This window comes from Polyodon spathula, chromosome 4 (genome assembly GCF_017654505.1).
Source record: "Polyodon spathula isolate WHYD16114869_AA chromosome 4, ASM1765450v1, whole genome shotgun sequence".
In the NCBI taxonomy this organism is placed as follows: domain Eukaryota; kingdom Metazoa; phylum Chordata; class Actinopteri; order Acipenseriformes; family Polyodontidae; genus Polyodon; species Polyodon spathula.
In genome coordinates, this window is record NC_054537.1 from 34,322,564 (window position 1) to 34,348,255 (window position 25,692).

The 25,692-nt window shown below is 39.1% G+C and overlaps 1 protein-coding gene across 2 annotated transcripts in view; it reads left to right on the forward strand.

The window, feature by feature from the left end:
- The window catches only part of mppe1 (metallophosphoesterase 1), a 44,687-nt gene that overhangs the window by 17,795 nt on the left and 1,200 nt on the right, over positions 1-25,692 (forward strand). The window contains exons 5-9 of one of the 2 annotated variants that reach the window (XM_041247754.1): positions 202-310; positions 10,568-10,636; positions 16,070-16,180; positions 20,261-20,383; positions 24,384-24,524. In XM_041247754.1, the coding sequence (XP_041103688.1) occupies positions 202-310; positions 10,568-10,636; positions 16,070-16,180; positions 20,261-20,383; positions 24,384-24,524 (553 nt within the window). The remainder of the gene's footprint in view (positions 1-201; positions 311-10,567; positions 10,637-16,069; positions 16,181-20,260; positions 20,384-24,383; positions 24,525-25,692) is intronic. The other variant, XM_041247755.1, reaches the window with a different exon arrangement.

Below are 25,692 nucleotides of genomic sequence, written 5' to 3' on the forward strand. Positions count from 1 at the left end.
CACAATGTACATAGTAAATGCTGTGGATTATTTTGTGGACCAAGTGGAGGAATGTACAGTAGATGTTCCTTCAGACCATGGAATGTCTCAGAACACTTATTGACTGTGAAGTTTTGTCTTTTAATCTGTTTTACAGTAGTTTAATTAATTGATAACAGAAGAATGATACACAATTAAAAATGCTTTCATGTTATTTCCCAGTTTTGTCTTGGTGAACAGTGTAGCCCTTCATGGAGATGGTTGCTATATTTGCCAGATGGTGGAGAAGGAACTCATTAAAATCTCTCATGCACTTAACTGCTCTATACAGGTAAGCACACAGTGACATTAGCTAGTGACATATGGAGTCCCTAATACTATTCTAGATTTTGAATAAAAAACTAATTAGTAAGCCACCATAGATTTTTACTGTTTTCATTTGCATTTTAATCAATTGTTTTTTTTTTTACAAGGTTCTTTTGTACTAAAGTGACGTATCTTTTTTTTTTTTTTATTTATACACAAATAAACTTACTTGATTTGAAAAACGTCTTGAACGATACAAGCAAATTCCTACACTGCTTGGTTTGGTTGAATGAGTAGTACACAACAAGCTTCAATATGAAAGCTGAACATTAATTTCAGTAAAGAACAACAAGTTTTTAATGAAAAACATTATTGTAGCCTACTTCACTGTTTCTGTTGCAGTGCAGTCACATCGCTGATAATGTTAGCTGTTAATAAATACAGTGCGGACCATGGGTCAAACCAATGTTTATGTAGGGTGTGGTTTATTGTTTTTAAATTTATTTATTTTTTTTTGTCAATGTTGGCCTCTTGGAGTCATCTGTATGCTTTTTTCATTTTTTAATTTCATTTTAAACTGTTTAAATGCAAAACCACAACAAAACCCAGTACTAGTGTGTAGACATAGAGCTTTTTTCTTTTCTTTGTTTTGTAGTTGCTTTTAATCTTACTACTACTTTGTACAGTATATGATGTAGAATACGTGATTGTAAACATCTAACCCTGGTACGTACAATACTCTTTCAAATAAACGTGTTATGATTTTGAATGTGCAATTCTTAAGGACGGTTTATTGTCATTGCTTGCACCCCGGCACTTCTTTCTGTACGAATCAAGCACCGGGTGTACTCCTTATGTCATCAAAGCTAGATATGGGTATTTAGACTTTTTTAGAAAACTTTTTACTGTCTCTCCATTGCTCTGTGGATATCTCGGGCTGGATGTTACATGTGAAAACCCATACTTTTCCTCAAAGCTTTTGAAGTAGTCCACCGCAAACTGTAGACTGATATTACCAGTTGTGGCATACCACAGCACGCTGATGTTGACCTCAAGTGCTCCACTACGGCTGCTGAAGTTGTGGACTGGAGTTTTGCAGATTCTATGTATCTAGAGTAGTAGTCCAATGTTAGCAGGTACATTGAGTCGTTCCATTGAAACAGGTCACTGCCTAGTTTCTGCCATGGCCTATCTGGTAAAGCTATTGGCAAAATTGTCTCTGTGTTGCTGACACTTTCTTTTGCACATCTGTCACAATTTTGTTGTAGCTGATTACTGTCCTGGGCACCAGGCACGCCCCCAGAAATCCTTCACGTGGTACAACTGAACCACACCAACATCTCCTCTCATGCCGACGAGTCTGCATCACCATGTTGTAAAGTGTTTCAGCCAGTCAGAGCGCTGCATTTCTGTTCTTTCGTGAGTTTCCCTTTCTAAAAATGAATAAACACAGTGTGCTGCCATCAAGACAGAACAGCAACTGCAGTGACAGCCAAATAGTCCACAACAACAGTAAAAGCTACAAAAAACCTATTCGAAATGCAGACTTAAACTAGGGGGAAAACTAGCTCACAAATATTTTATGCTGGTTCCATTTCTAATCCTTTTACTCTCACAATCAGTACCACTAATCATTGCTCATCCCATAAGCATGGCATATAAACAGACTTTTTTTTTTGTTACACGTTGTGACAAAACAGGCAGTTAAAAAAATAAAAAGTGAATAATAATAAAAGTAATATGTTGCTAGATAATTAACGAGACCGAAGGTGGAGGATTCATGTCACCAGAGGCCCGAGATACAGTTACAGGCTTTTTGTTGCACACTTTTTGGTGTACTTTATTTGTTGTAATTAGTTGTAGTCATTTACAATACAGTAATTTGAAAAAGCAGCACATATGGCCATTTCCTGTGGGGTAGGCATTAAAAAAAGAGCCTTCTATTTAAAAAAAAAAAGAGCCTTCCGTTTTAATTGCAATGTTACTTTTAACTACTGAACAAAAACTTAGTATTAAAATAAAACAGATATTCTTATTCACTTTATTGACCACAGCCAATACAACATGAAGATTTACAGAAACAGAACATACAACTAACGGTTGACCATGCCCAAAGAGTTGAAAAGGAAAGTTTTGAGTCAGGAAAAGAAGGGTTCAATTCTGGCTTTACTGGCAGAGGGATACAGTGAGCGTTGGGTTGCTTCCATCCTTAAAATTTCAAAGACGGCAGTACATAAGAACAATGTCAAGCAGCACACATTGGGGACAACAAAGCTACAGACCGGCAGAGGGCGAAAACGACTCTCCACTGACCGGGATGACCGCCAACTCATTCGAATGTCACTCAGCAACCGTAGGATGACATCAAGTGACCTACAAAAAGAATGGCAAACGGCAGCTGGGGTGAAGTGCACGGCGAGGACGGTTCGAAACAAGCTCCTAGGGGCAGGGCTGAAGTCATGCAAAGCTAGAAAAAAGCCCTTCATCAATGAGAAGCAAAGAAGAGCCAGGCTGAGGTTTGCAAAAGACCATAAGGATTGGACCGTAGAGGACTGGAGTAAGGTCATCTTCTCTGATGAGTCCAATTTTCAGCTTTGCCCAACACCTGGTCGTCTAATGGTTAGACGGAGACCTGGAGAGGCCTACAAGCCACAGTGTCTCGCACCCACTGTGAAATGTGATGGAGGATCTGTGATGATCTGGGGGTGCTTCAGCAAGGCTGGAATCGGGCAGACTTGTCTTTGTGAAGGATACATGAATGTCCCTGTCATGGCCAGCCCAATCTCCAGACCTGAACCCCATTGAAAACCTCTGGAAGTGGTCAAGAGGAAGATGGATGGTCACAAGCCATCAAACAAATTTGAATTTTTGCGCCAGGAGTGGCATAAAGTCACCCAACATCAATGTGAAAGACTGGTGGAGAGCATGCCAAGATGCATGAAAGCTGTGATTGAAAGTCAGGGTTATTCCACCAAATATTGATTTCTGAACTCTTCCTAAGTTAAAACATTAGTATTGTGTTGTTTAAAAATGATTAACTTATTTTCTTTGCATTATTCAAGGTCTGACAACACTGCATCTTTTTTGTTATTTTGACCAGTTGTCATTTTCTGCAAATAAATGTTCTAAATGACAATATTTTTATTTGGAATTTGGGAGAAATGTTGTCAGTAGTTTATAGAATAAAACAAAAATGTTCATTTTACCCAAACACATACCTATAAATAGTAAAACCAGAGAAACTGATAATTTTGCAGTGGTCTCTTAATTTTTTTCCAGAGCTATATATATATATATATATATATATATATATATATATATATATATATATATATATATATATGAAGATAAGCATAGAAACAGAACTTCTATTTGAACACTAAATTCTTAAACTCAGTGAACATTAAAAATTCAATATAAAGCTATACAGATAAATAATGAAATGCATTAATAAGTTCTGAAACAGTTTGTTTAATATTATAGGCATCTTTTTTTAGCAGTTGGCTCTGATGATGATTCTAGTTGGATTTGTAGCTGGACTGGGTTGTTTACGCTTCAACCTGATTAGCTTCAAATTTTTCTTATTCTTACTGCGATTGGCTGCAAAAACAACAGGGCTAGCCAGAGATTAGGTAATGTTTTGTTGAGTGGGTTTATTATAACATTACATTATATTCTAGGAGTTGTTAGTGGAAGTTTAATATCTGCGACACTTGGATGCATGCATCTGTTCATGTATTTCCAGCCGGCCTCGTGCAGGTAGCCGTTGGGCACCCGCGGACGAGACCTCCGGCCAAATATATATTTCACTCGGGCCTGAGTGCCCTCCACAGTCATAAACATTCTGCAATTGCAATCGCTATCATCATCATTCATTCACTGCCATTCATTTAAGGGGATTCTCCATGCTGAATATAGTGCTCGATAAGCCCCTAATGTCACAGTTCACTTGCAAATGAAAATATATAAAAGCAACTAGAGATCACAGATTTAAAAAAATACATCACAGTATCTAAAACTGTTTAATGGTTAACTGTTGCATTACTGTAGCTTATCTCATTCGCTTTGTTTTTGCTGCATTTTCGTCAGCACTGTAACTGCACAATAAAAATAGACTGATTTGGCATGCGAGAAAAAAATGCGGGCTGTGGCAGATAATCAAGTAAATTGTAACGTTGAAGAGATGGGCTTTGTATCAGAAAACTGGTGATGGAGTAGGAAATTGCATGTGACAGGTAAGTAATTGAATATACATATATATATATATATATATATATATATATATATATATATATATATATATATATATATATATATATATAAAATGGGAATTGATTTGTTTCTTAATACAAGGATGGTAAAAAGCGACTGACATGTATCTGAGTGTCATATATCCGAGTGCTGACTACACATTTTAGAACATACAAAAATAACAAAAAAAATGTTTTTTATCTTTTATTATTTTAGATGTGTTGCTTTTTTCATGCCTGAAATAACTGTGCCTTGTTCCTTTCTTTCAGCTGAGAGAAAAGCAAATAATTTAGTTCTTTTCAAGGTTTTTTTTCTCATATGTCCCAGAAGAGGAGTGATTATTTCTCTAAACTGAATCCTCCGCAGAAAATGTAATTTCTTTCAAGACAGTGTTTTACATAATTTATATTTCAGCTAGTTCAGATCCCTAAAACATTATAAAAACATACAATATGAAGGAAAAAAAAAATTTTGAACCCTGCTTCTCCAACCGACCACACAAACGTCTTCCTTCCTAACTTTGCCAGTTGCGTGATAACTGATGTCCTATCAAAATCTTTTTGCTCTCCCACTAATAACTAAATTCTTGAGTTGTGGACCAGTTTAAATATGCATGCTAGTATTTACCTTATCTGTATGCATGTCCGTCTGTTAAGGATTCATTTGATTGTTCAGATTTCATTTGCTATAGAAGAAAAATAATAAAAACCTATGTGGTTTGAGATACATCTGTGTTTCATATTCCCATTTCACTCCCATTGTCATATCCATTATACAAATCCACTTGTAGATTGGACTATCTAAATATCCAAATAAGCTTCTAATGTAAAATCTGAGTTACCTTATGGTGTAGTAGAACCTTGAAAGCACAAGTTTCATATCACTTATGCCAGCAATGTAAGCATCAAGCCCATGCGAAACAAGCTGTGAACTGGTTATGGTAAACTGCTTTCACTTTATGGTTTCCTGCATCTCTCTCATCAGGTAAATCATCTAAACTGGACCTTCATACTCAGATTTATTTCTGGTTGGATATCCTATAATCAGTCTGATCAGTTAAGAGCAGATTTAACAGGAGCCTGATTGGTCATATTGCTGGCACATGATTATTTTATTATAGTAGTTCAAAAATCTCAAACTGCCCTAGAAAGACCCTTGTATTGCCACAGGGATTTGCTGTCTAGATGTGTGTACGTAAACCTGGCTAAATTGATGAATTCTAACAAAATACCATTATCGAGTTTACAAAAAAGTGACATTTGTAAGGCTAAAGTATAGCATATTTAACCAGAAGGATACATTTAAAAAAAAAAAATAACACTTGGAAAAAACGTAGCTTTATGACTTATTAAAAGCACAAGTGTGTATCTGAAATACCTTTGGAGTACTGGGGTGCTGAATGGATGCCATTTCTGGCTTGATGTCCACTTTAGGGGATCATACCCCAACTACCCTGTGACACTGACATTGCATATATAGTCTTTGTCATAACTCTACAGGTAGTGGTAACAACAGTGGTTCAGGAGTTCTTGCAAGTCCAAGATGGTGTTTTTATTGCTGTTATTTTACTTTTTTATTACATACGGTTCCATCACATTAACACCCATGGTCACCAATAGGTTATTTGGTGACACATTAGTAAATTAGAAGCACAGTTATGTGGGTGCAGCATGATTATTATAAGAGTATCAATGATTATATTATCCCTTGGTCACATTCTGCACGGATTTACTATGGATTTGTGACTGTCAGCTAATTATATATTATGTAGCTGATCAGTCACGCATTCCCACAAGGTATTTAAAATATGGTGACGGCCGGCCAAAACAGTATACAAATCATAATAATACAATAATAAATCATAAAAACAGCACTCAAATATACATTGGGGAGGGGCTCCCCATCACAACACGTCCCTGTCACAGGTCTATATATGTTAAACACTGACACAGGTTTATACTGATGCACAATGAAAATGCAACACTTAGGTGTAATAGGTTTAATCAGATATTTTAAACACATATATAAGTCATAGACAATGTGAACAAAAATACAGATTAGAAAAAAAAATTACAGATCATGATAAGTTTTCAGTATGAAACTATCAAAATAAAAACATTACAAAGTTAGTATCGGGTATGACCTCCCTGAGCATTAACACAATCCTGGCAGTGTTGACGCATAGACCTGATCAGCCTCTGGATAGACTGCTGTGGGATATTCCGCCACTCTTCCTGTGCAGCTGCAGCCAGCTGGCAAAAGTTGTCTTTTGTGGATGGCACTGGCGATTTGGTCCAACAGATGTTCTGTTAGACTCAAATCAGGAGAAAAAGCTGGCCATGGCAAGACCTCAACATTGTTTTCCTGTAGTCGTGCAATTGTAATACTAATACTGTGTGGTCTTGCATTGTCCTGCTGGAAAATCAACACTTCCGGGTTGGCTTGCAGGACTTAGTCAGTGTATCGCTGAGCAGGAAGGTTGCCCTCAATCTGCACCAAAGGTGTTCTTGTGTTAAAGGAGATTCCTCCCCACATCATCATACTTCCATCGTCCCACTGGTTGGCTTGAACAACAGTCAACATAACGCTCTGTGCTACTACCGTTGCATCCGGGGGCAGAAACAAAGTCAGCCGACTTATGTTGTTGGATCCCTGGGAAGGAGCGACTTTAGCTGCTGGCTTCCAGCAAGGCCAAGCCCGCAACGGGACATAACAAGCAACAAGCTGTAGTGCACAAAATATGCATACTTGTTAAAAATATTTTGATGGGCCACGACCTGCAGGTTTTGTGAGCGGCTTTGATATACAGTGCCTATAGAAAGTCTACACACCCTTTCAAAATTTTAACCTTTTGTTACAGTTATAACACTGGCTATAAAATGTTTAGATTTCTGTCTAGATCTAGACAAAGAAGAGCAAACATAATTATTGAATGGGCTTACAAGGCATGTCATATCAGAACTAAAGAATTGAAAGTGTTGAGTTTTGAAAAAGAAGAATACTTAGAACTAATATAATTAAAAATAAAAACTGAAATAGGTGGTTGCGTAAGTGGTCACCTCCCCTTAAAAAGGGATGCTGAATTAGAAAGTGTTTTATACTATGAAGGGGGGATGTAGAATACTGGAAGGTAGGTGCTTTTTTTCAGTTGTATTGCGAGACACGATGATGGCAACGTAGTGCCCCCGTCTTGTGTTTCAGTCGGCTGATACAACAACCTAGGTCCCTTCCTCGCTGAAAACGACCGAAGGTCGTTCCGGTTCGGGCGTTGCCCACAATTTTTCGTTGTTCGACATCACGTGTTTTATACTTAATGAACAATTTTTTAAAACTACCCGGTTCTGACGTCCAAAACACCTTACAGTGCCTATGGAAAGTCTACACACCCTTTCAAAATTTTCACCTTTTGTTACCTTATAACCTGGAATTATTTATACGGAAGCATCTACACATCCTACCCCACAAATTCCAAGTGAAAAAAATATTCTAGAAATTTGCAGAAAATTAATTAAAAATAAAAACTGAAATAGCTTGGTTGGATAAGTGTCCACCCCCCTTGTAATAGCAATCCTAAATTAGCTCAGGTGTAACCAATTGCCTTCAAAATCACACACCAAATTAAGTGGCCTCCACCTGTGTTAAATTGTAGTGATTCACATGATTTCAGGATAAATTCAGCAGTTCTTGTAGGTCCCCTCTGCTGGGTAGTGCATTTCAAAGCAAAGACTCAACCATGAGCACCAAGGCGCTTTCAAAAGAACTCCAAGGCAAAGTTGTTGAAAGGCACAGATCAGGGGATGGGTATAAAAAAATATCAATGGCCTTGAGTATCCCTTGGAGCACGGTCAAGACGATTATTAAGAAGTGGAAGGTGTATGGCACCACCAAGACCCTGCCTAGATCAGGCCGTCCCTCCAAACTGAATGACCGAGCAAGAAGGAGACTGATCAGAGAGGCTACCAAGAGGCCAATGGCAACTTTGCAAGAGCTACAGGCTTTTCTGGCCAAGACTGGTCAAAGTGTGCATGTGACAACAATATCCCACGCACTCCACAAATCTGGCCTGTATGGTAGGGTGGCAAGAAGGAAGCCATTACTCCCGTTTGAAATTTGCAAAAAACACTAAGGAGATTCTGTAGCCATGTGGCAAAAGGTTTTGTTGTCTGACAAAACTAAAATGGAACTTTATGGCCTAAATGCAACGCGTTATATTAGGTGCAAACCCAACACAGCGCATCACCCAAAGAACACCATCCCTACTGTGAAGCATGGTGGTGGCAGCATCATGTTATGGGGATGTTTCTCATTGGTGGGGACAGGGGCACGTGTCAGGATAGAAGGAAAAATTAATGGAGCAAAGTACAGAGACCTCCTTGAGGAAAACCTGTTAGAAGTGAGTAGTTTTTCGAGATTTACAATTATACTGTAAATACAGTATAATTGTAAATCTCGAAAAACTACTCACTTCTAAATCTTTTGTAGTCATCTTTGTATTACTTTAGTATAAATACATGTTAATTTGGATTCATATGTTGTTTTTTTCTGACTTTATGTGAACGAAAAGACACACATTTGCCCATTTTCCCATTGGAAATAGTGATATTTTGAAATATCACTGTCCTGGTCACAAAAGCAAAGTTTGTGGGGAATAATAGCCATTTTCTATACGTTTGAGGCATAAGCAATTAAGAAATAACACTTACTACCCAGGAACAAAAACTTTTTTTTTTTTTTTTTTGTTACACAGTGTAATCGTCACCTATATCTATACAGTAAAAATACTGAAAGGTTTCTGAAGCATAGTTTAAATCAGTACAACAGTCTTGAACAATAAACATTTCCTCTTTCTCTGCAGTTTGTAGCTACTGCAAAAGGAGGAACTGCAAAACTGCAGAATTGCATGGTTCACAAATTTGGGCCATGTTAAACAGTAGTTCGAAAACCTTTATATTAAACTAGGGAAAATCACACAATGTTTAGAGACAATTTTTCAATGATTTCTCACTGCTTCACTGTTCAAAAGGGCACATAAACAAATGTTGCGTAATGGAAAAGAAGGAAATGGCTGATGAAACTTGTGCCATTTAACTAGAACAGATGCATGTATACGCCGCCCTGCACAGGGTGCATGTTTATCAGAAAAAACCCATGTATTCAATTTGTATAAGTGTGTTATTATTCCTTACAGTTTAATGGCTGGTTTCACTTACATAGATAAGCACTAATCAGTGTCTAGGAAACCATATTGTAGTTTGCCAAACAGTATTCCAATAAGCTGTTGGCATTAAGCTTTATTCACTAATGAGCCAAAATAGAACTACCTTTCTTCAGATGGCAAAACTCTCAGAATTAAAAAAACAAAACAATGTAAGGTTTATTTTGCACTTCAGAAATAAAGATCATTATAGAAAGAGTTTAAATAAGTATGTGCGGAACTGTGTGTAATGATATGGCAAATATGTTAAACTTGCTGTAAATATACACCTAACTGGCCAAAAAACCTGCTACCGACTCGCACAATGCCCACAATTGTTTAAAAAGAACAGGTGTATCTTGAAGGTTTCTGTGACACTTCAGCATGCCTATTGCTTGTTACAATATGTTGCTTCATCGTGTTCTGACAACAACCAGAGTTGTGCTTTCTGCTGGTGGTGTTCTGAAAACATTACCATTCCTTATGTATTCCCACTACTGTACTGTTGCTGAATAGTGCACACAACACCTAACGTCTAGTGTAAGTCACTTGACGTCATAAATGTGCGTACATTACAGACTAGGGAACAAACCTGGAGCATGTGGTTTTTGAATCAGAATTTGGAAAACCGCTATTAAATGCAGTGGGCCCTATTTACTAACTCTGTTTTTAGTCAGGAAGAGCGGCATAAATATCAAACTGTGCTTTATTAAAAAAAATAAAAAATAAAAAAAATCTGACAAAAAATTCTTTAAATAACTCAGAACAATGATGATCCTGTCAGTTTTACAAAACCTTTAAACAGAAGTCTGAATAAGTGTTCATTTTGATTTGCAGTCAAATCCGATGAACGAACGTTGCCTTGGTTTGGAAAACTTTCCTTCAACACGTCCCATTCTTCTTCAGGTAGGTCTTTACAAACTACTTGATTTTAAATGTTGGCTTGCATAAGTTCAGGAGGCGTGTAGCAGGGGGTTTCCAATTTCCTGTCAATTAGTACCTATTTTCTATTTAAGCCCTGATCACTTGCACCTTTGCTGTCTAGCGTTTCGTTTTTCTCCTCCTCCCCTCCTCCACCTTCTCATACATGCCTTCGCATCAGTCGTCTCTGGGGGGCAAGTGATCTCACTTCCCTGACCTCAGGGCATGGCTTCAGCTAACCCTTGACCTTCAGGGGGGTTCTCACCGTGTAAGTCAGAGCGGACCACCTGCCACACTCTGTCATTTCGTAGCTCCTGCGCTTATCTTGCCTCACTCAAGGCTGTTCTATACTCTGTCTCAGTTCGGGACATGGCTACTCATGCTCGAGTCCCATACTAACCTCTATGCCTTGTTCTTATCTCAGGTCCCAGGCAGTGTGAAGTCTCGGCCAATTGGGGGTCTAACGAGCGCCCCTTTACAGAAGTCTCAGATGCTGGGTACCTCTCCCTCTCTATCTCCTTTCGTGTCCCAGTCTTCCGGGACCATCTTCCTCTGAGGGGCGGCTCCACGAGTCATAACCCTCATATATGTTTTCGGTTGCTAGGTCCGTCGGCCCTGAGCGTGTCGGCATCGCTGCCCTGAGTCAGTGACCACTTTTGTATCCCGTTTCCGGTTGCTAGGCCTTCAGCCCTGAGCTTGTGTCGGCATCGCCGCCCTCAGTCAGTGACCACTTCTGTTTCCTGTCTTAGGTTGCTAGGTCCGTCGGCCCTGAGCTCGTGTCGGCATCGCCGCCCTCAGTCAGTGACCACTTTCTGTATCCTGTCTTCGGTTGTTGGGTCCTTCGCCCCTGGGCTTGTGTCGGCATCGCCGCCCTCAGTCAGTGACCACTTTCTGTCCTAGCTTCCATGTCCAGCTTCGCTGGTCTGCTACTAGAGTGGGCCTCGCCTGCTCTTCTATCCTAGGTCCGGTCCTTTCTAGCCGGCACTCTGTCCTACTAACCTCTCCCTACTGCTTCTTCTGCCCTATCTCTACCCCCAGCTCACGCCTTGTGAATCTGAATTTAAAGGGAGGGTTTGCATACTTCAAGACCATCTATTAACCATTCACTTGATGAAAGTAATAAACAATTACATTGGAGTAGAAAAGTAAAGCTTATATATATATATATATATATATATATATATATATATATATATATATATATCAAGCTTACAGCTGACTCAACAGACCTCTACTGCATCAGAACAAGATACAGTTGTTTCCAAGTTTCAGTGTTGAAGAGCAAGGGCATTAATTTAAGTGTCTGGGCTAATGCCAGTACAGATCATGATTTTGCATGTCTGGATCCCTCCTGTTTTAATAGGTTCTAATAAACGTACTACGCAAATTACACTGTCGCGTAGGGCCCCCAGCAGAAATGGGGCCCACATGAGGGCCCACACACACAAGAAGAGAGGCGAAACTTCCTTTCGGTTCTTTTTTTTTTTCTTTTATGACGGCTAGACATTCCTTCTCGATTAGCATACCTGGTCCGAGCCGCTTTCGCAAGCAGCTTCCTGCTGATCTACAATACCAAATGCCTCACGCCCTCTACCTCCTGGGAGAGATCCCTCCCTATTTCTACGTCAGAGGCGTCAGTCTGCAGGATAAAATGTATGAAGCATGCTCAATTTACTCATTCATTTATTTCAGTTTCAGGGCCAATTTTAAAACCTGTCTTGTCTCAAATGTCCACAGTATGCCTCTTTACATTTAGAAACTTTACTTTTTAATTAGGGTGTTGGAATTTTAGGAACTTAAAGCATGTCAAGGTAAACAGGTATCAAGGTAAACGTGTACTATATGCGGGAGGCTGCCCTTCTGCAGCCAGCAAGGGTTTAAGTCCATAGCGTCTGTTTCTGTTCCTTTATAGGTAACCAAACGTTTAAAACAAAAAAGAAATAAAGGTCAGAAAAGTCATTCCTTTTTTTGTTAAACTAGTTAAACTGTTCAATTAAATGCAATGCTACTACTGGAAAAAAAAAAAAAAAACATTGTTTTTGTTTTGATATACTGTATAATTCTGCTGCTATTCAATATGTAATAGCTAAGGCCCTGTGCAAATTGTGATTTCATAGACTGCGGAAATCATGAAATTAGCCAAATACCGCGATTTCTTTTCAATAATCTTAAGAAACAGAAATGCATTTTCATCGTTATTATTTGTATTTCTTACCAAAAATCACATTAAACTGTACAGCTCTGCTATGTGCCTGCGTGTACTAATATTCGCCACTCACTGAATGCTGTGCAGTAATAATGTCATGTGACTACAGTATATACTCTGCAACTTTAGGTAAGTATGAAGGAATCGCTCCACCATTTGCTACACTCAGTCTGAAGAATTTCCGTAACTTTTGCTTGTCAAATTTTTCAAGAGGGATATTTGCACAAACGCCTGTCGGGTCAAAATAACGTGTTAAATGCGTCACAGCTTTCAGTGGACTTTGGGAACATGGAAGTCACTTTTTTTTTTTTTGCTTCTTTGCAAGTAAAGCAGCCGCGGTACTGTTCTGGATTCCCGCCTTTTTTATTTGTAAAACTCTGTTGGTTACTGCTTTACACGATCTGCTGCATACACACTTTTTAGAGACATCCATTTTCTTGTTAACAGGGGTAGTATTTTAATTGCCCACCTAGATTGCATATCACAATTAGGAGATTATGGAATTGGTAAAACAGTCTGGTTGCTAGTGGTTACGGATGAGTCGACTTATGCCTGAGATCAGTATGGGGTCATCCTAAGGCGCCCAGATTAATCATATTATTATTATTATTATTATTATTATTATTATTATTATTATTATTATTATTACACGTATTTATGTATTAATCTATCAGGAAAAGGAGACAAAGCAAGTACGTTTCGCATTCTTTAGCCTGTAGCAAACCAGCAACCAAAGAACATTAACTTCCTTCTGTGTTTCATTGCCGCTTACTTTTAATAATGATTTGGCAACTCGGTACAACTTTAACAAAACAACTCATTTTATATATATAGTGATATAAATATATATATATATATATATATATATATCTATATGTATATATATAGTGTGTTTATCTCTCTATGTGCTGTTTAAAACAGTAATCTGTACACATAATTTATAAAATAGTGCACATTCTCAGAATATCGATACTTTATCCTTGACACTGCCATGAATAATAATAATAAAAAAAAACAACATTCACATTTTCTTTTTTTTTACAGGGCCTTAATAATAGCTGCTGTACTTTCTAGTAAACTAACAAAGCCACTGACCCATTATCCTCAGTGGACGTATATTATGCACTTGCTAATGCTTTTGTACTTTACTGTCTGGGACTGAAGCTTTTTTTATGTCTGTGATCCATGTAGCATCATTGTGTGTTCTATGACCCCACAGATATTTGAATGTAAATTAAAATGCCTGAACAGTGAGATTTAATTATTAACACTTGCATATGATTTCTGTCGTATGGTGCAAGGCAATAAGGCACAAACAGTTTAACAAACCTCATACCTGCAGTACCCTGGTTGTTGTGGAAGAGTGAGTATGTAGGTGGACCCCAAAATATGGCTTGTTAGAGGTCTCCAAACAGGGCTGGATTAACCAATATGCCAGTAACACCATTCGCCATAATATGCATAGGGCCCCAGAATATGGGTTAGTGTAGGGCCCCCATGTTCTGCAGCAGCATTGTGTGGCTCAGTGACTTTATCATTCTATAGAGAGGATAAGTTCTTACAAATACATTTTCAAATCAGCTTCTTTAATTTAGGAAGAATTGAAAAGATAATGAAGCTGACTAATGCCCTTTGAGCAACCACAATGCCCACTCAGGTATTAAATGTCGACTGGTATCTGAATTTACAGAAAATGTAGAAAAAAGTACTAGGCCTGTTAGGATACCATTACACTGAAATGTCTTACCCTGAAGAATACTTGTTCTAGCAGATTTTCAGAGCACATAATTGCTAGCAATGACAACACAATGGATTTGGAAGAAATACCACACTGGGACTGGTATACTGCCATGGTACTGCAATAGGAGTGTATTGGTTCATACTATTAGTATGTAAGAAATGAACAGTTTGTTACCATTATATGAATGGCTTATATACGCCTGTTGCTGCTCTTATTAGCCCTAACTACTGAACCATTGCTTTGCCATTGAAGATCATCTGGTGACCATGGAAATCCTTATGTCTTTCCTCCTCAGTCCACTTGTGTTGTGTAGGAGACCTGTGATGGCTCACTACACAGAAGCCCTCACCACCACCCCTGCCAGTGTCTTCCATTACTGACACCGATCAGCAGAGGTTGGAAGCAAACAAGAACCTTTGATCAGTGTTGTGGTATTGTGTTTGCATGTGGTGGTGAGACTCCGCTTACTGTGTGCCCCCCCCCCCCCCCCATGTCTGCTCCCTTGCATGTTAACCTGGTAAATTTCCCTTCCTTCAGCAACCATTTGGTTCACAGTCAGATTCTAACAAACAGCATGTCCTGTTCAGCAGATTCAGCCTTTGAAGCAGTTTACTTTCATTGATACCAACCTGATTTCAGAGTCATATTTAACAATAATTAGCAATGCTTTATTCCCTCTCTCTTTTTTGCTGCCATGGCTAAAATGTCTTTATACTCTCTTTATTTCTTCTGTATTTAATTCACATGTTTAAAAAAAAAAAAAAAAAAAAAAGAAAAATTAACATATTAACAAGCAAGTACTTTAAATGACATTTTAACATTGTTTTCCCTTCCCTTATTATGATATTTGAAATCATTCTGAGTAGTTCGGAGTACCATTACTTTAATATTGAGTGCTTTGAACTGTTTCTATTTGTGACTATTTTATTTTTATTTTTTTATAGTGTTTTACAAACCTGGGATACAGGTATTATTTTTGTAGATAATAGTAAAAGCAATAAACTATATTTAAAACTATATATAACAGAAATGTTAAAAGGGCTCATCCAGGGTAATTCATGAATTGATTATAAGCTTCTAAGTCAAACCAGCAGCCACAGTGGCTGGACTTGTTAACCCATAAATATCTCTAAAAGAGTTTAAAAAGTGACACTTCTCAGGGGTTCCAGAACAATCCATGTGTGCAAAATGGCATTCTTTGCAGCAGTCAGACTGGTAAACAACAATATTTTTACCCCTGATTTGTTCCCCAATTTAGAATGTCCAATTAAGTTCCCTCACCAGAACAACTCAGACCACACAAGTGACCCACGTTTCGCGGGTCAGACCTGAAAATTGACATTAAAATCCACAGACCCGCGACAGACATTGTACAACCCGCAGAATAAAACATGTATGTAAGATCACTGTTTGGATGATGTAAAAAAAAAAGTTTGTCATGATCAACATTCGCTGATGGGTTCTTCCACAGCAATGGGACCTATTATCCCCACAGCTCAGGAGAACTGACGGTCAATGGACATCCTCTGATCCCACTATCAAGCCAGTCGCCTCTTTTACACCCAGGAACTCGAGAGCATATGTAAGTGAGTTACCAGCCTCTGGAGGACAAAGGCCAGCCCTGCTGGTGTTCTCTTGAGATTACCAGTCATTAGGATCCGCTATAGCCCTGTAGAATCCCCAGCCATGACAGACGGTTTCTCACTGCCAGGACACAAACCTGCACACCCCTAACAGTATGACTCATTCTACACACCTCACAGTGATGCTTTTACCAGGTCACACAGTGGGGGACTCAGTGCTTGGAACTTTTTTGAAACATGGAGCCTCTGCAATTTTTACTTTTGGTTTGTTCAGGTAAAATGTAGATGTGTCAATTGAATAAGTTTTATCTGCACTGTGTTCTGTCCTATTTACTGTCCAGTTAGATCACATTCAGCAATAACAGGACCTGATTGCTTTTGTATTTTAAAGCAACTAAAGTGTGTGGTGAAGGGATGCTACAGGTAGCCCTGAAATCCATTACCTGGAATGGAGAAGTGCAAGGTTAGAAGACATGTCGAAGTACTTGCAACTTGAACAAGTTGCTGTTTTTTTTTTTTGTTTGTTTTTGTTTTTTAAACAGCTAAAATCTATAAAACAGCTAAATCTATAAAACTGAGTATTTGAGCAGCTACGCTCAGAACTACTCAGAATGATGTCAAGTATAATAAAAAAAGGTATTTTGAAGCTACTTGCTCTTGAAAGTTCTAGAATGTGTGCTTATTTGCAGGAGCACAGATAATAAATCCATCTGATACATAGCTAGAATTAAATGCTTTCTGGACATCTAATTCTAATTTCTGAAGCACTATACAGTTGTGGACAAAAGTATTATACCATAATTCAAGGTAACAGATTAAGGACAGATTATTAATAAACTTTAACCACTTTAAAAAAACAAAACACAAAGCAAAATACACAATTTTTAATAATTTAACAAATCATTTAAAAAAAAAAAAAAAAAAAAGAAATTTCATTTAAAGTATTCGTTGTAGTATTTTGTATGTCCTTTGTTGACTACAGCTTTTTTCTGATCAGTCCAAAGCATTTCTACTCAGAGCTGGTGATTGCGAATTCAGGTCCAGGACTTGTAGCTTTGTTTTCTTCAAGAATTCCAGAGTTGACTTAGCCATATGCTTTGGGTTGTTGTCGTGTTGGAAGGTAAACCGACAATCAGCCTACGAGCAGATGGTACCAATGTACTTTGTAGAATGTTTTTTTTTGTGATCAACTGTTTATTTTTCCCAGACAAAGCAAAACAAACACAAATAATTATGAACAAAAGAGCTCATACACACAGCAAAGAGAAAAAAAAAGGGAAAACATAGTCATTCCAGCAGGAGTTTGTCCAGGGAGGTGGAGACTGAATCCCAAGTCTCTACACTGTTCCCGGTCTTGCACCATTTAGTCTAGTTGTTGCCCGCTCCAGATGAACAATATCTCTAAACACAGTTAACCAGTAGTAGGCTGCATCCGTTGCAGCTGTCAATCCTGCCAACATAATTTTACATTGCATTGCATTAAGGTCAACTAGTGAATCATCATTGAACAAAAATAAACAGACTGACAACCTAACAATATAGAAAGCACATTGGCTACGTATTTCCAAAATGCTGCAATTACTGAGCAGTCCCAGAAGATAAGAAGCACAGTACCAGGTGCAACAAGGTTGCAAATATTACAAGAAAAATCAGGAATAAGTTTCATACAAAAACATCTGTAGGGAGTTGCACATGCTCTATGAATAAGTTTATAATGTATGAATTGATGGGCGGGTTTTTTTTGAGGCTGCAAAGGTATTTGACCATACATTATCCCAGTTAGGGGGACTTCCCAAACTACCTGGTTCCCAATCCCAAATTTTAACAACAGCCAAGGGTTAGATTATTGTAAACATCAGAAACAACCCCTCTGGGGGATTTGGATTTCAATCCAATCTGCAACCGGATCAGACTTTGTAGAATGTTTTGATACATGGCTGCATTCATTTGATCTTCAATCACATGAATGTCTCCTGTCCCTGAACTGCTAAAACACCCCAATTAGTCTCTAGACCAGATAATTTTGTTGAAGAGTGCTTCAGATTCGTGTTGATGTTTGTTTGTTGGCACCTTTTAGATGGCTTATTTTATGAATTGTCTTTAAAAGTGGTTCGCAGCGAGGTCTACATGCATACAATTCTTCTGTGTTCAGGTGTTTCTCTACAGTTCTTTCATGCACTATTATGCCAACTGCTTCTAAATCTTTAAGTCCTTGACTGTTAATCTTGGATTTTTGTATGTGCTTGGACGATTTTCTTTGAAAGTCCACTTCTTTCAAGCACTTTGGATTAATTTGTCCTGTGGCACTTCTTGATTTTTGCTCTGATTGTGGATTTGGTATTCCATATTTCTTTGATCAGGTTCTGTAGCCATTTCCTTTGTTGTAGTTTAGTTTGCTTCAAGTGCTTTTCTCAAATGTGAATCCTGCTCCTTTATCATGACCATCACCTGCTGTTACTAAAAATGTACTTCTTCAACAGATGTGGGAAATAATTACCTCTTTCTGGCTTATGTCTTTATAATGCGGCTTAGTTACTGTGTAATGGTTTTCAATCAGTGAATATATGTTTTAATTAGTTCTATTAGATTTTTACAGACTTTTAATGTAACGGTGCAGATACCTTTGTCATTAACGAATATTTGAAATTGCTTCAGTGCTTTTGTTTTTCTGTTTTTTTTTTTTATTATAAAGATTGCTAGCTGAACTAACAGAAATGGTGTATTTTGCCATATTTGTTACCGGCTAATGTTCTCTAAATGCTTGTATTTAACGTGCTTTCTTGAATCATCTTGTCTCAAGTGTACGGTGCCAATACTTTTGTCTGCAACTGTATATAATGTCTCATTTAGTCATTTTATTCCAGCATATTGCAGACTGTTAAAGATTTAATTATTTGTATTTCTTCTGATCATCGTCTGAACAGTGAATGGATGGGGTGGAAACCCAGATGCCCACATTAAAAATGATGAATATTATAATGGACTAAACAACCAGTTATTCCAGTCTGTTGTGTCCTTTTTGTCAACAGGAGTTGTTAGTCCTCTAAAGTCTGGCAAAACATTGGGAGCTTTTCAGATATTGTTGAAGATACTATTGGCTGAGATTTGTTTTAGCTCCAGAAGAATGCTACTTCTACTCTGCTGCTTTCATGAACTTTGTTTAAAACATTCTTTCCCTCTTTCTCTGATTCCTTTTTGCTGCTCTTTAAGCTCTGCTTTCTCCTTGTCTTTTAAGGCATGCACGCTTAGAGCTGTGGTCTAGAAAATACTGGGTTGTGTAACTCAATATTTAAAAAGGGACGGACATGAAACTTCCCAAATTACCAACTTTGCTTATCAAGGCCTAATTTTTAAGCTGCATCCACTGGGCCTTATTGATAGATCCTGAAGCTTGGTGGTGGAAAACTCCATCCCCATCAAGTTTAAGAAACACTTTCCTCAATTTAGAGACCAATCTATGACATGGAACATGATTCGTACATGGAATAGCATTCAAAGAAAACAATAGCCGGTAATCTGAATTTTTAGCCTGCCAAGCTTGATGCAGGATTGAGAGTGGGGATGCGACTGTATGCTTTTTTTAGAATAACTATTTGGTTTCTCCAATAAGATTTGTTTCTCTTACTTCGATTAACAACAGGGATCATTAAATCCCAATCCTAATATCTATCTATCTATATAGATAGATAAACACACACACATACACACTTGCCTTTAGAAATAGTTCATAAATAGACCTGAGCACTGATATTGATAATGAAGTTTAGTTGAGTTGATCTTGAATACACATTGTATTACTGTGCTTCTACATTTCTTTTGCATAAAATGCATATTACGGCTGTTAAAATGTAGATCTGACTACACCTATAGCTACATAAATATTAAATAGAGACATGAAAGTACCTTAAAAAAGTACATTATTATACAGAATATTATGGGGAGACAATTGAGGAAGTTATCTGTATTTGCTAGGGGCAAATACGATGATACTTATTATTCACCTGAATCTAAACTGACATTCTGTTGCATGCTGCCATGAAAGTTATTTGAGATGCTTTTCCGTCTGTTCTGTTGTTCAGCATTATCCCCTTTATCGAGTGAGTGATGCTGAATGTACTGGCGAAGATGCAGCTGCTCCTGAGGAGAAGAACCTGGTGTTCAAAGAGCAGTATGATGTGCTTTCCCAGGAGGCTTCACGAAAGGTAAGATATTTTCCCTGGTGTGAGAGCATGGAGGTGTCATGAGTCACGGGACAATGGCACTGCTGGTGAAAATGTCTTACAGAAACCTTGTTATGAAACACTGCAGTTTTTCTTAAGGTCAGATGTATGAATAAAGTGTTAGTGCCTGTCTGCTGGAGTTATACGTCCTGAGCCAAAGGCGAGGGTGCTAACGAAAGACAAGGTCAACTACCACACAGTACAGCCTTCATCAAGAGGGCACTATTAATTATAAAACAATTTTAGAAAAATTACAGTTACCCTACCCGCTGAGAAGTTTTAGGAAAAGAGTCCCAAAATTGTTCATAAAGGATCACATGCATACTAACTTGTCAGAACTGCTTATAGTTTATCTGGACAGTGCCAAATATCAGAATGGAACAGTATTACTTGAATTGTAAATGTCTCGGTTTGTTGTTGTTGAAAGGTGCTGTTGAATGTAGGGGCTCAAATGGCGGTTTTGTAAGCGCATCCAGAATTACATTAAGTTGCCACTGAGGGACAAGGTCCTTTCTAGGGGGTCAACCCCTAAGCATCCTTCAAAAACTGTCCTGCCAGGAAGTGTGCTCTTGGGGAGACTGATTCAGTTTTAATGTGGCAAGCTGAGATAGCTGCCATATAGACCTTAAGCATGGAGGGAGATTTCCCTTCATCAAAAAGGTCCTGCAAAAATTGCAGTATGTCTGCCATGGGGCAAGTCATAGGGCCCAGTTCACACGACTGACACCACGTCAGGAATATACCCCATTTGTAACCATACTGGGAGCTTGTAGACACTGCTCTGGTATTCTGAAGCATCTCAATAACTCCGCTCAGGGGCCAGACCCAAAGCTGGAAATTTGTTGGATCTGGATGCCAGAGTCCCTCATGCTTGGCTGAGCAGGTCCTGATGGGCTGGCAGCTCCCACGGCTGACCAAACAGGAGCTGTGCCGGTGATGAGAACCATGTTCTCCTGGGCCACTTTGGGGCTACTAAGAGCACCTGGGCCTGATCTTGCCTGATCTTATCCACACACTTTGGAAGCAGTGGCAATTGTGGAAAAACAAGTGCTTGTGTTCTTCACCCATGGCAGGTAAACTGCTCTTACTGAAAGCAAGTGATTGTGAGCCCATGGCAAAAGTTTTTGGGCAATACAAGACCAAGATACACCCCAGGCTTGATGTAAGCCACCACTGTGTTGTTGTCTGTACGGATCAACACATGTCTCCCTTCTATCTAAGAAAAAATGCTGCACGGCCAGATGAACTGCCTGCATCTCCACAAACATTTACATGGAGGCCCTCCCATGGGGGTTCCCACACGTCCTGTACCCCTAAGTCTTTCCAGACAGGGCCCCAACCCAGGTTGGAAGCATCTGTAGTCACCACCTCTCTCCTCGTGACACAGTAGAAAATTAGCCTCTGGATTCTGTCATCCGATCGGTCATGTTTTTCCGGAATTGAGGCTTGCACCGAGATAGAGGGCATTAACTGGCTTTTCAACTGGTTCACCATGATGCCTGACCGTTTGAGGTGGTTGGTGACCAGTCCCATACTCAACACTGCATGTGCTGGTGACTCTGCACATATCAGCCAGCCATCCAGGTAATTGATCACTCTGATGCATTTTAGTCTCAGAGGGGCCCATGTAGCATCCATGCACTTTGAAAAAGCGCAGGGAGCTAGAGAGAGGCCGAACAGTAGTACCCTGAACTCATACACGGTGCCTTGATAGATGAACCACAAGCACTTCCTGTGGCCAGATCTTTTAGGGATGTGAAAATAGGCATCTTTGAGGTCCACTGTAGTGAACTAGTTCCCTGACCTTACTGACTGCAACAGCTGCTGCATTGTCAGCATCTTGAACCTTCATACTCTCAAATACAGATTGAGCTGTCTGAGGATCGGTCTGAGGCCGCCATCCCGTTTCGGCACCAGGAAGTACCTGGAGTAAAACCCTTCTCTCTTGTTGAGAGGGTGAACAATTGAAATTACCTGTTTCTGCAGTGGGGCCATGTAACAGAGGGAAGTGTTACGGACGTGGGTTGTCACTGAGTAATAATGAGGCAGACACAGAGCATTGGGTGTTGACACGCCACACAGGCGCGCAGATTTTATTCAGCACATAAGCTGTCACTAGGGTATTGGCAGTGTTAACCCTAGTGTCAGATTTAATAAAGAAAACAAAAGTGAACGCTAGTCTCACTAAAAGAGACATCCTGCTCCAGGCATGCTACTACACTACAAAACCCTCTCTATACTGTTTGGGTTGAACACCCCTTAAACTAACCTACTGCTGTTTCTCTCAAAGTCCTGGCCTCCCAGCAACTGTGGGTCGTTGCGACGTTCCTGGCTGAACAGATCCTTCACAGGCACCGCCTTGCAGTTGAAGGGTTCTGCAGTAGTTATCCTGCAGAGCGGACACCCTCCTCCTTGATGTCAACAAACCGCCCCTCTGTTTAGCACGGTGGTGCAGTTGCCTCGAGTTGTGGCACACTCACCTTTTGATCTGCACGCAGCCAATCCGGACCCCCTAGTCAGCTCAGTGCTAGGCGAGCCTAACAGCTCAATTAGTTGCCTAGCAACACATTTCCTGTTCCGCGTCCCAGCTGCACACATTTGCGCAACAACCAGTGTCAGGATTCTCGCTGTCACAGGCCACCACTTCCTGAGACACTAATACAGTGTCTTGAAGGTTCATGACCGTTGTTTCGATTGTGCCCTGAAAGGCAGAGCAACCAGCCCTGATGGTGGTAATTACCCAACTCTCTGCATGCTCCCTTCCCAGGCAATGGATGCGCCTGTCGTGCTTATCCTCTGCTGGAATGTTTCTTTTGCAAACAGCACAAAGGTGAAAGCCAGGCATGGTGCAAGGTTGAAAAAAAAAAAAAAACAGTTCAGCCAAGAAGACAGAGTAAACTGACTGGTGTTGAAAACTATTGTGTACACAGAGTACACAAAAATGGAGCACTGGGAGTCTTGGTGTCAAACCAGACCGAACTGGGTCACTGGTACCAATTCTGGTATAAACCAGATGACTGGTACTGACCTTGGTACCAATAAAGGTGACTGGTACCGACCAGGTTAGCTGTACTTTTATTCTTATACATGTTTTACAAACCATGTCCGCTTTTGTGTACGAGGTACCTGAACTAAAGAATAGCTCTGTGTAAATAGAAGATTATTTTTTAGTATTGAGATATTATTTAGGAAATTGGAAATACCCATGTTGCAACAGTGCACCACTGGGATAATGAAGCCTGAAGGTTACTAGACCACAGATAGAATTCTGAGCAAACTGCATTATTCATGGAACATTGCGGAAAACATTTGTATTCATTAGCAACACAAACTAGTGCTGCACAAAATCACAAAATGAACAAACAATAGAACCCTCATAAGTAGGCTTTACCATCTGACAAGGCCTTTCTCGTTATATTAAATGTACCTGCCTTGAGCTTGGGATATTTAACTGCACAAGGCAGGCCTTACCAGACGACAAAGCCCTCTTCTTCGGGCTCTATAGATTAGTTATATGTCCGCTATAGCTGGGAGCTGATTCTGAACCATTTTCTAATGGTAAATACTGTAAAGCCATAAATATTTGCAACCAAAATATTTGGCGAATCACACCCATAGAACCCATTTTGCTCAAGAAATGTTGGCGACCTGTTGCAGTATACGAAGTATGTACTGTTAGAATAATTTGATATTCGTGCCAAAAATGTTTGCATTTTTGTCATGTGCGAAAAACACATAACAAAAGGCTCGCAAATATGGCTTTACAGTAGTTGCTGAAAGTGCAATGATGAATTAGTTAGTCTGAAACCATCAGGACAGGGTCAATTGTACATACAACTTATAACCAAATATTTATTTTATATATGTATATGTATGTAGCTTCCAATTTATTAGCTAGAGCTGTTGCTTGGGCTCAGTTCGTGGGTTAGTCTTTAATGTTTGTTTTGCATGCTCCCTGTCATGCCCTGTTCTCTCTGTGTAGTTGCTGTGGTGGTTTCGTCCCAGGTTGATACTGAGTGGCCACACCCACAGTGCCTGTGAAGTGCTCCACAGAGAAACGTTTCTCGAGGTCAGCGTCCCGTCGTTTAGTTGGAGGAATCGCAACAACCCCAGCTTCATTCTGGTAAATTAAACTTGTTCTTGTACATTCAGCTGCTCTAGTGCCAACTCTATATCAAACTGATTGGGAACAACCTGCGTAGTGTGTTGTAAACTGCCTATGTAGAAAATTAAGATTACAGGGTTATATAAATTCTAAACAATGCATTTAATGGACTTTTTCCCCTCAGTGGAGAGTTCAATGATTTAACACAATTTAGGTTTAGTACTTCCTCTGTAGTTTACCTCATACATCAGTATACGGGTAATAATTTCAGATAGCAGGTACACCTCCTTCCCCAATATAAAATATTAATTTGACCAATAATCATGGAAATATATGAAAATGGAACACCATTTTCCTAGTTGTGACATTTGGCGGCAAAGGGAGAGTTTGCAACACATTGTAGTGGATGCTAGAGTAAATTGTTCAACTTCATTAATTCTGCTCATTATATTAAGTGTTTTCTGATTAGAATCCTATTTCTGAGAAATGAAATGATCTGTTTCTCTTCTGCATCAGAATGGAACAGTGTTTCAGGATTCAGATTCAATATTAGGGTGTAACCTTAGTTACACATTGTATTCTGTCATTTCAATTCAGCTGAAAAAGTGTAGATAACAGACTTTTGCACTTGTTTGTAAATCTAAAATTCGAGTTTGGAAGAAAATGAATTTGTTAATTGTAAATATTACTACATTGCATTTTTTTTTTTATTGCTCACTGCATCCATTACTGGAATTTTCATCCACTGGTTTGGTGAAAAAAACATTTACTGTAACATATGCCTTCCCACTTCACTAATTTGATAAATATGTATATGAATGCAGAACAGTACTTGTAGTTTCTGAAGACACATTGATATTGTTTTTTTTATTCTCTACTCATCTTTATAAAATAATTTATACCTTACCTTTTTGTTTAGTAACCTCTACAAAACTTACAGAATGCTCCAACTGAATCAATGACACAGCTGCTGGTCAACTCTGCTGATGACTAAGAACAGGTCTACTAGGCTAGTTGTCACACGGCCATTCCTTGGCTGTAACCTTTGGAGTCAACCATAGCTGAAGATGTTGACCAAATACTGTTGTTCACTTGAGATAACTTATCTCGCCAGCAGTCTCTCTCTGATGCTTGTCTTCTAACGACCGTGCCATCATATGCCATCACCAAGTTTCAGTGGCCACCC